This window comes from Bos indicus, chromosome 2, assembly GCF_029378745.1.
Source record: "Bos indicus isolate NIAB-ARS_2022 breed Sahiwal x Tharparkar chromosome 2, NIAB-ARS_B.indTharparkar_mat_pri_1.0, whole genome shotgun sequence".
Lineage (NCBI taxonomy): Eukaryota > Metazoa > Chordata > Mammalia > Artiodactyla > Bovidae > Bos > Bos indicus.
Genome location: NC_091761.1, coordinates 84,254,537 through 84,266,593, shown reverse-complemented (window position 1 = coordinate 84,266,593; position 12,057 = coordinate 84,254,537). Strand labels below are relative to the sequence as shown.

At 34.0% G+C, this 12,057-nt stretch overlaps 1 protein-coding gene across 10 annotated transcripts in view; it reads right to left on the bottom strand.

Annotated features, from left to right (window-relative positions):
- The window catches only part of SLC39A10 (solute carrier family 39 member 10), a 163,521-nt gene that overhangs the window by 19,114 nt on the left and 132,350 nt on the right, over window positions 1–12,057 (bottom strand). For all 10 annotated transcript variants that reach the window (XM_070769605.1, XM_070769597.1, XM_070769640.1 and 7 more), the window contains 3 exons: window positions 6,682–6,851; window positions 4,242–4,430; window positions 96–216 (listed from right to left, as the gene is read on the bottom strand). In XM_070769605.1, coding sequence (XP_070625706.1) covers window positions 96–216; window positions 4,242–4,430; window positions 6,682–6,851 — 480 coding nt within the window. The remainder of the gene's footprint in view (window positions 1–95; window positions 217–4,241; window positions 4,431–6,681; window positions 6,852–12,057) is intronic.

Sequence of the window (12,057 nt, the reverse complement as noted above, 5' to 3'; positions counted from 1 at the left end):
CAAAGACAAATTTCAAACAACACAGGTACAGTTTAGATGCAAAATTTCAATTTTTATATTTTAAAGGTTTCTCTTTAGTCAGAACTGTTGTCTACCGGCAAGAGGCTTGAGCTGAAGCCAGTCAGCATCTGGTGTATTATTTAACTTATGATCTGAAAGCTTCCTTCCAATAGCCGATTCTTCTGTGTTCTGCTTCATAAACCATTTCTCTTTTCCCTGAAAAAAAGAAAAATCTGGTATGAGCATTAAATTTGCAGGCACAATTAGTAACAGTATTCACTGTTAACATCTATGGGAATAAATGGTGGTAATTTTATAAAATATTTATAAAAGGAGAAAAAAACTTTTAGAAATTAATCAAAAGACCTAAGCAGATGAAAACTCCAACTAAAGTTGCATGTTTTTTTTTTTTCAAATATTCAACTAAATGGTCCAATTCATATACTTCCAAGATAAGAATAGGGTAAAGAGTATTGTATTATTATGTGCAACCCAAACAAAATGCATGAAATATATGTAATATTGCTCTCATTTAATACTGTGTAGAATGGGAAATTTTAAAAAATGAAAGCTTATTCCTTTTAATTTCTTTCTGTATTTATCACAATGTCACTTTCCCCTATATGTGACAATAATAGAGACAAACTTGAATTAAAATCTTAAGACTACAGTTTACCTTTATGACACTTGGACAAGCTAAGTTTATTAACCCTAAAAATATTCATCTATAAAATGAAAATGAAATTCTTACAAGGATTAAATGAGGTGATATATGAAAATGACCAATTAATTACTGACTTAACAGCTTTGCAATAAAGACAACTTTCCTTTTTCATTTAATCTTTTCTCTACTAATAAAGTCTGTTATATTTCATTGTTTTGAATTTTCCTACATTATCTCTTAATAGTCTGGCTTCTTCTCATCAGTCTATCACTAACAACTCTTCTGACTTAAATTTATACTTCTAATCAATGTTCACTTTTTAAAAAGTAAATAACTATTTTAGAACAGAATAAAAGTAAATCCTTGCTGGTTTTGCTTATAGGCTGTGAACTACGTTTCAGATGTTTAAATCTTCTAACTGCTGCGTAAGTAGATTTGTTATGGCTAGCTGAACATGCAGTAGAGTCTCCAAAAGATGGTTACCATCAATTTCTTTTCTCCCTGTATAAGTATTCTATTCCATCCATAAGGAATCTTACGGTGGAATCTATTCAGAAAACTAAGATCATGGCTCCACACCATGTGGAGCAAAAGAACTGTCCCACTGAATCCTGCCTATTTTGGGGGCTTGGGGTTGTTCTGCTTCATAGCAGTAGGTAATAGAAACTGAGGAAACAGAAAATGTTCAAAAGAAAGTAATATGGAGACACCCTAAAGAGAAGAAAAGAAACAGCAGTTTTAACATGAGATGAAGAAAAAAAAAAGGAAGGAAAAGACAACAATACAAAAGTCAATGAGACAGATATAGAAAGTAAAACACCAGCTGGGAGTCTGTTTAACTGCTTTGTTTCTGACTGTCGATTTTCCTAAAAACTTGCCAAGTGACTACCCACAAAGCCCCAACTTGCTGAAACTAGTCAGCATCTGGTATGTTACTTGTGTTCTGAAAGCTTCCTTCCAATAGTTGATTCATCTACACAGAACAACAAATGTCTGTTCTACTCAAGTATCATTAATTGCCTTTCTTCAAAAAACACTATATACTTTTTCATCTTAGGTTACTTATTGTCCTATTTATTATAAAGGAGGTGAACTGATTTATCTACCTAGACTCTCTGGTATACTTGAAGAATTCCTTACTATTACATTTAGAATGCCACATAGATTTTTACTTCCCACAATTTCAAATTTATAAAAAATTGCCATGTTTTGACAATTCTCTTCTCATCCATCAGTTTGCTTTATAAAAATGTGTTCAATTTTGTCAGTAAGTCTAGGTTCAAAACGCGTTCAAGATTAAATTATAAAAATTTATTTACTTTGAACTTCTCTTAAAGGACTACATTTCATGGTTCACGTATTGCTGAAGCCTGGCTTGGAGAATTTTAAGCATTACTTTACTAGCATGTGAGATGAGTGCAGTTGTGCAGTAGTTTGAACATTCTTTGGTGTTGCCTTTGGGATTGGAATGAACATTGACCTTTTCCAGTCTGTGGCCACTGCTGAGTTTTCCAAATTTGCTGGCATATTGAGGGCAGCACTTTCACAGCATCATCTTTTAGGATTTGAAATAGCTCAGCTGGAATTCCATCACCTGTACTAGCTTTGTTCCTAGTGATGCTTCCTAAGGCCCATTTGACTTCACATTCCAGGATGTCTGGCTCTAGGTGAGTGATCACACCATCGTGGTTATCTGAGTCATTAAGATCTCTTTGTATAGTTCTTCTGTATATTCTTGCTACCTCTTCTTAATATCTTCTGCTTCTGTCAGGTCCATACCATCTCTGTCCTTTATTGTGCCCATCTTTGCATGAAATGTTCCCTTGGTGTCTCTAATTTTCTTGAAGAGATCTCTAGTCTTTCCCATTCTATTGTTTTCCTGTTTCTTTGCATCAATGTTAGTACACACAATCGAAGAAAATTAGAGCCTCACAGTAAATCCAAAACTTTTTTATAACCTTGCAATTTGTACTGTGTTCTAAATTTGTTATTTACAGAGAGGGACTTTAAATTGTTTATCAACTTCTTCTGGATTCTCTCATTTAAATAATTATCTTAATCACATTCTCTTCCCCATGTCATGACTCAAGACCTCTTCACCTTTCCTCTAAATATCCTGCAGTAATCTCTGATTCATTTCCTTCCAGTCAATTTTACCTTGGCATCCCTCCCACCATTGTCAATTCTTCACCTATCCACATGACCTTTCACATGGCCCTTCACAAGCCAAAGGCTGTTAGATCTTTTCACTTTTCTCTAAGTTGATCCTTCCCAGGTCCTTTGACCATTCCTGAGATAACACTTCACTGAATACACCATCTTGATCAAATCTCCTCTAGAAGCAATTAAATACAATGCCCTGACTAAAATATGGCCATTAAAATTAAATACACTACTTGGAATATAATATGAAAATACAGATGAGAAGTAGAATTTATTTCCCTATGCATTTAGATAACAACTGGAAATCATGATGCATGAGTCAAAGTTTCAGAGCTAGTTTGTGGCTAGACAAGAAACAGAATCACTTTTCCTGAATCCCAGTTCAGAGTTCTGTTCTAAGCCATATGTCCCAAGAGGATATATACAAAACACATACATACACAAACAAGAATATATCTGTAAAAAAACAGCATTAAAGTTCTATTATAAGAGTGGACTGTATATATTATGATGACAATGACTATCCACTGTTCTTGAAGATTTTTTTTTTTTAATATTTGTAGCTAACTAAGAAAATGTAAAAATTTTCTAACTTGTTACTTTGTGAAGCTTTCTAAAAATGTCCTCTAGGATTTACTTAAACAAAATATACTGAAAACAATCAGCATCAATATCACAATCATTTTAATGAGATGTATTCAAGAACAGCCTTAGAGACAGATGTGAACAGGAAGTGTATAAATCATAGTGAATGACAGTATCTTATTTTCTTGTGGGAAAAATTCTTTTAGATATTTGTCTTATTCTAGTAAATGTGACCCAAAAGACAGTTCATGACAAACAGGGCATTTAATCAATAGTCCAAGTACCATCTCCGAAGTGTTTTGTTACTTTAAATGAACCACCAAATCCTTAATTTCATTAATATTTTCTTCCTACAAAGCCCTCTGAATCTAAATTCTTTTTACCTTTAGTACTTACTTACACTACTGGCAAGGTATTTCTGGTATAGAAATTTGTTGTGTGAAAACATTTTCATTAAAAGATATGTCAGTGAAAGCCTCTAAAACTTGAAAATATTACCTATGAAGACCAATTAGACTTGCTTCTATTTATATATTTTTGCATTTTTAGTAACCATAAATTGGTCAGTATTTTTCCAAACTATTTAAGTTAACTAGATAAGAAGCAACACAAAATTAACTGAAACTGGACTCCTATAGCTTGATTATAAATGCTAAAACAAATGTAATGACAAAAAAAACTGGCAAAGATCAGTTTTTCCTCTGAAGACAGTTTATTCAATGATATTTAATACATACCAACACCATGATTAAGAAAAAACAAGGCCTTCCCAAAAATAAAGGTTTTTGAGTTCTACCTTTCGGAAAACAAATAATTAAAAAATACTTACCCTTTGCTGTTTGTAGTGCTTAAACATTCTAATGCAATGTTCAATGATAAATAATAAGTAAATGCCTCCTAGAGCAACAAGTCCTTTCAATACAGCATCATATTCTTCCAGAAACTTCTTAGATTCGTGTCCATGAGAATGTCCATGCCCATGTGCATGTTGATGACTGTGATCATGTCCACCCTGAGACTATTAATGAGAATAAGAAAAGCTTCTAAACCAGCAATTCAATGCTACTTTGCGAATATAATCTCCAGAAAAGAAAAAAATCCCCTGTTACATCACTTGAATATAAGTAGTCTTCCATTTAATTTTGTTATACTCAGTGGCCTGGAAAGTACTACACTTCATGGTAACTCTAAAACAAAGACCAAAAATTTCAAACAGCTATCGGGGTTAAAATATTAATACATCCTATAGTAAGAATCAATCCAGGAGTAAGAACAGAGGGAATGATGGGTCCTTTGTAAACTGAAGTAAAACTAAAATAGACTAATTCACCAGCAGGTAACCATTTCTAACTCCCTATAATCTAACTTTCTCTTAAGCTAATTTTTATAATACTTTTCTTTTCTTAATTATTTCAAAGAAGTGATGAGATGTTATGTCTGCACATACTGTTGAACATGAGCAAAAGTATATACTTAAACATGCATTTAATTTTCTACATTTTAAATCTTTAGCAAAAATAAATGTGTGTACAGAAACAAAGCTCTTTTAAAACTGCAAAACATGTAAGTTCTATCATATTAATCTTAGAGAGTGTAAAAGAAAACTGGTCCTCAGTATTTTCCCTCTTTGTAACATTTATTTACATTCTTTCCTTATTTGCAAGTGGTCAACAGAAGAGGTTTCTAAACCTCTTAAAGAAGATAAGACCATTACAAAAGGTAATAGCTTCATTTAATTAACACTTAAGAAAATAAGTTAAACAGCACTTAAACATTGTTTGCACTTTAACTGTTGGCCCAGTTCTGAAGCAGACTGTTGCTATGCTTGGTGGCTGGGGAGAAAGGGCAGGCAAGGGGTTAAAATAAATGGGAAAATAAGTTATATATAATGAATCAACAGCAAAAAAAAAAAAATGCACATTCACAGTCTTAATATTAATTTTTTAAAAGGCAATGCCATACACTGTTCTAGACACTAGATCGGGAATTCTCAACCAGGAGTGCAGAAAGGAAGAACAGGTGTACACAACACACAAATACAATACTGTCTTCCAAATACTCCAGAAGGGAAGAGATGAGAACATAAATGTTCAAATCTATAATTTTACATTCAGAAAAGAAAAAAGCTCTGTTGTTTTCATAATTTGAAGGACAGACAGTAATACTGGTTCAAACACTCTTAACTGGTGATAAACCTTTTAAAAGGTTGATAAGCAAGGAAACAGGAGTGTGATGCATGTGCCTGTACAAGTGCTCAGTCACGTCTGACTCTTAGCCCACCAGGCTCGTCTGTCCATGGGATTTTTCAGGCAAGAATACTGGAGTGAGTTGGCCATTTCCTCCTCCAGGGGATCTTCCCTACCCAGGGGTGGAACCTGCGTCTCTTGCGTCTTCTGCATTGGCAGGTGGATTCTTTACCACTGCACCGGCTCAGAAACCCAGGAGTGTGGACTTATGATCATATCATTAGAAGTGTTCCCAAATGGAAGAACACAAGTGGTACACCAGGTGAAAAGATAAACGGCCCCATGAGTAAAGAGCTTAAACATCTAAAATCATTAACTGGAGATGTCTGCCTATTCCTGCTCAAATAAAGATGCCTGGTTATGTGTACAATCATTAAAAAATACCATATGAAGAGTGAAGGGAAGTCACTTAGTCATGTCTGACTCTTTGCAACCCCATGGACTGTAGCCTACCAGGCTCCTTGGTCCATGGGATTTTCTAGGCAAGATTACTGGAGTGGGTTGCCATTGCCTTCTCTAGGGGATTTTCCCGACCCAGGGATCGAACCTGGGTCTCCCACATTGTAGGCAGACGCTTTACCATCTGAGCTACCAGGGAAGCCCTTTATAAAATACTATATAGATTTCTTCTAATGGCTTTCTTGAGAAACCACAAAAATAAAACACTCACTGATCACTAAATATTCACTTTCAGAACTAATAGAGCATTTTTAAAATTTCAGCTTCACTAAGGTGTAAGTGACATATGTAATTGTAAGAGAGTGAAAACGTGCATTGTGATGATACAATATGTATATGTTGTGACAAGTAAAGATAAAACTGACACTATCAGTTTTTGCTACTTTAAAATCTAATAAATTCAATTTAAAAAATACTACTTAAAACTGTACAAATGAAAAAATACTTCATCCTATAAGCAATAAAACAACAGAAATATTAGATTAGTATGCTACAGCTTGCTAATAAAGGACCCTTTTAGCTGAAATACTTTTACTTCTTAAAAAGATTTAAAAGGTTTCTTACATGGGGCAGTAGATGAAGAAGGGCGTCTCCACTCATTGTTCCTACAGCTAGTGCAACAAGGAATGTAAGAAGGAATTTGAAGCATCCTTGGTTAATGATGGGAACCAAGATCACGCCTAGCAAGGAAAGCAGGCTAATGACAGTGATAGAAATGATACCACAAATCCACGCTGTAGGAAGAAAGTAATGATCAATATTAGTATGCCATTATAAACAAAAAAGCTCCAAAGAATAAACATAAGATAAATGAGTCATGGAAGACTGATTATCCTACCCAGACTATGTTTTTTAAGAAACTTTGTATTTTGGCACTACTGTTTAAAAACAAAACAACTATATTCAAGGTGGTTACCTTGAATACTTAAAAAAAGAATTAAACTCAGACCAAGTTAGAAATAGTATTTTCAGTGGTCCACCTTATTAGAAACAGGGGCTTAAAATGACTTAAGGCTGTGGTTCACTTACACTATTTAGATTTAAATAAAATTTTGCCAATGTCTAAAGGCACAGTCATAGCAATAAAACTGTTTACTTAGAGACTCTAATTATAAAACTCTCCTGTGAGCATTAAAGAATCTAAGCATCCAACACACTATAATCTATGGAAATCTTTCTAATACAAAGTCTAAGAAACTTTTAAATATCAGCTCCAAATAGAAATATACTCAGGTAAGACCAAAAAAAGCCTTATTACTGGTTGCTTTATTGTATTCCTTATTTTTACAAAGGATAATTCAGTCCTGTTTTCCTTGGTATCATCTGTCTTCCATACCCAGTTACAAATTCCCTTTCCCCCAATTTAATTTTCTGTACAATTTACTACTTTTAAAATTTCACTATATAGTTTTAACTGGATCAGAACACAGGAGAAATGTTTTCATATGACTTGTAAGAAACAGGTGGAATTTTGTGCACATTTCTTTTTCTAGGCTATTCATAAGTAGGTATCACAAATTAATGCCAGTGGTTCAGGGAGTGAGCCATTTTCATTTAAAATGAGAGATTACTTTTTTTAATGGCCTAAACAAATGTGTTAAACTTTAATACTTACAGCAAATTTCACTGAAGAGTGATAATTTTGAAAAGGTTTAATCTAAAATGATATTTTCCTAATCAAACCTAATAGGACTATAAATCTGCTGAAAGATTTTATGTTAAGTCTTATGATAAATCAACAAAGGAAAAATGCATTTCTTTATCAAGATAACTTAAAATTTTGAAAGACAAACAGAAATAAAGATAGATTAAAAAGAAAACTTTAATTGACCTGCTAAATGCTAAACTATCAATAAAACTGTGTTTATTCACTGGACATTTTAGTCACACTATCCAATAACCTTAACACTACAGCTAGTGTTCTCGTTAGCTAAATTAGTTCTGAATAAAACAATAGGTCATCTGTTATTAATGGAAGTACTGTGATTTATGCTAAATGTAACAGATAATTACTATGATATAAACACTGGGAAGCTAAAGGGTCAAAAAAGATTGAAACACAGCCAGAGACTGAATACACTGGCTTCTATCCTTCTTAAGGATTTGGGGGCAATAAAGGAACAGAAATTCAATTCTCAAAGAATCAAGGTCAGGGAAAGATTCATTATAAAGGCAACATCCTGGTTAGTGGATCCAAAAAATAAGGAGATTTCTCCCAACTATGGTTGGGACTACCAGGCACAGGGAACTGGAGTTAAACAAACAAAAAATAACCTGTTGTATAAAGAAAAATATAAGGTCAAACAAGTTTAAAGACTGACTTCATAATGATGACCAAGTTAAGTTACTTTATTTGTGTGTGCCCCATGTAAAGATTGGAAGGATCAAATCAATGGGTGGGAGAGCCTGGTTGGAGAAAAGAGACTAAGTATACATGAAGTCAAGGAAACAATAAAGTTACTGGTCAACTAAACCAAAAAAGGTTTGTCAAAACTACTGCAACTCTCTAGCTCCAATCAAACTACTGGCGGGAAAATAATTAAAAAGGGAGAGAACAAAAGATACAATAACTAAAAGGGAAACACCAAGGCTAATAATGAAAACATTAAACCTGAAGATAAAATGTCTTACATATTAATATACAACTCTCCCTTCCCAAATATATTTTTCCTTAGTTTGTCAAAAATCCAATTTAGAGGCAATATATCTCAAGAGCCAATCTAAAAGATACTTTAATCAAGAAATTAAAGAAAAAGAGCACAGAATAAAGAGTCTATGAAGCCATAAACATTTTAAAATGTTCTATGATGATTTACAATCTCAAGTGACTTTTGGTCAATTAGTCAAAACTCAAGTTACCAAATAAATCAAAATCGAATTCGGTGAAAATCAATCGCCAGTATGCTAACAGGTGAGCTAAATACATTGTAGTGTAAGTGGTTCAGTTGTGTCTGACTCTGAGACCCCATGAACTGTATGTAGCCTGTGAGGCTCCTCTGTCAATGGAACTCTCCAGACAAGAATACTGGAGTGGGTTGCCGTGTCTTCCTCCAGGGGACGTCCCAACACAGGGATCAAACCCAGGTCTCTTGCGTTGCAGGCAGATTCTTTACTGTCTGAATCACCAGGGAAGACCAAATACATTATAACTGAAGACCAATCACTGGCAGACTGATACACATATAAATTAGACAAGTGTTTACACATGTAATTAAAGGAGAGTCTGTGTTAAAGGGTAAACAAGTTCATGTGTGCACAAATGGGTATATGTCACATATTACACACTCCCAGGTACAATTTCTCACTGATCAGTGCTGATAATTATATCTCCTTCTCATCCACCTTAGAAAGCAAATCTGTAAACTAAAAGAGATGTCTGAAAGAGAGCAGCTCATTTAATGATTAGAAAATCACTGGTATTTGTGCTGACATCTGAAACTCAGAGAATACAAGAAAACATAATCCCTCAAAAGCAAAAGCATTACATGAATCAATCCCAGGTCACAGCATTGCCCAACTTCCAAGATGAAACTCAGATACATGCATGCCTGTATTCATTAGAGGATTATTCACAATAGGCAAGCATACATTGATGAATGAATGAACTAACAAAATGTGGTGTATATATGCCATGGAGTATTACTCAACCATAAAAAGGAATGAAGTTCTGATACATGCTATAACATAGATGAACCTTAAAAACATTATACTGAGGGCTTCTCTGGTGGCTCAATGGTTAAGAGTCTGCCTGCTAATGCAGGAGATGCGGGGTTCATCCTAGATCCAGAAGGATCCCACATGCCACAGAACAACTAAGCCTGTGCACCACAATTATAGAGCCTGTACTCCAGAGACCAGAAGCCAAAACTACTGAGCCCAAGCGCCACAGCTACTGAAGCCCGAGTGTCCTAGAGTCTGTGCTCCACAAGAGAAGCTACCGCAATGAGAAGCCTATGCACCGCAACTAGAGAGTAGCTTCCACTCGCCACAGCTAAAAAAAGCTTGAACAGCAGTGAAGATCCAGCAAAGCCAAAATAAATAAATAAATTTATAAAAACAAAAATAAAACTAAACAATTTCCTACATTAGGAAAAGAACCACTATGTTAAGTATTTCACAATAAAGCAGACAAAAAGACAAACATTGTATGATTCCACTTAAATGAACTCTCTAGAACAGTCGAATTCAGAGACAAAAGATTAGAGGTTACCGGGGGCTGAGGTTAAGAGGGAAATGAATTATTGCTTAATGATTACATAGCTTTTATCTGAAAGTGAAAGTTTCTCAGTTATGTCCAACTCTTTCCAACCCCATGAACTATACAGTCCATGGAATTCTTCAGGCCAGAATACTGGAGTGGGTAAGCCATTCTCTTCTCCAGGGGATCTTACCAACCCAGGGATTGAACCCAAGTCTCCCACATTGAAGGCATATTCTTTACCAGCTGAGCCACCAGGGAAGCCCAGCTTCTATCTGGGGTGGTGGTTAAAACAAAAAGTTACAAAAATAGTGTGATGGTTGCACAACATTGTGAGTGTAACAAATGCACAATGGTTAAGACAGCAAATTTGATGTTATATATATTTTAGCATAATAAAATAGTTAAATAGCTAAAATGGCAAAGTCAAAACTAAACCCAAAGTCCCCTCTTAATCCATTGTTATTTCCAGTAAATCATACGATTTTCAGAGAATTCTTGGCCAAGTAACTCATTTATCACTTTTGTCTCTCTCAGAGTAGCTTTATATAAAAGGGAAGACAGCTTCATATAAAAGGATTTACATGAAAAATAAGTATAATTAAACATGAAAATAAGAAATACTAACTTTATTAATCCAAATGGCAATCACTCTTTCAAAATTTGAGCTAATTAGGACAGAGGAAGAGGGACACAAGATTACTACCAAACTTGTAGCTATACAAGATTTTCAGAATATATGCCATTGAAAATACATGTAAGCGTAAAGCTAATTAATTTCACATATCTATTACTTATTTTTGCCAATGCCAAGAAATAAAAGCTAGAGCCAAATTTCCTATTTCAGATAATTCAGAAATTTTTTAGTTATTTTCTATAGATTACAACTATTCCACCACAACTGTTTCATTAGCAAAACAGCCCTATTATCCCGTAAATTTACGTTATCATACGTGTTTTCTTATGCTGATTTCTTGTTAATTTTAAATAATAATTTTAGCTTCCTAGCACAAAACTTTAAGGAATAGTGATTCTCCTAACAAGTTATAAGAAAATTACTATTTCTTTGACCTATAAGTAATAAAAGTTGTTTTGAATTTACTGTCCTTGAAATACTTTCCCATGCTATTTAAGTACATACATATTTCCACAATTAATAACATATACATTTAAAGTTCAAATATCATAATTTCCTAGATGTAAAAAAAGCCAATAAAATTGTTTTGATTTCCAACCAAATTATTTGTCTTTTTTAAGTCACAATTTGTTTGGTATAAAGCCAAAAGAAACCCAAAATAACAATAAATGATAAACAATGAAAGGAATTTTTGTAAAATTTATACCAACCTAACACTATGCAAACTATTAAGTACAACTAGCAAATGTTTTCTTTATTTGTACCCAGCATACCATATGCAATAAAAAACACTAAATGTCTGAAACAAGCTTCACTTATTCTGCAAATTAGGTTGCTTAAAACATTAAAGGTCTTCAAGCTTAGTTATTCACCAACTCCCTTTCTCATTATCTAGAGAGAAAATGCATTCTTTTAAAAAGAAGCGCTCATCTGTGGAAACTTTCTAATTAACTTGGTTCAAAGCATGTGCAAGATGGCAGTTTTCTACACTGTTTCAGCATTTTAATTGGTGGAAAATGCTTAGCAGCCTATTTACAACCTCCCCCACTCCTTGGTAATTAAGCTAGGGTCAACTCTATGACTAAATGAGCTAATCTTGAGAAAC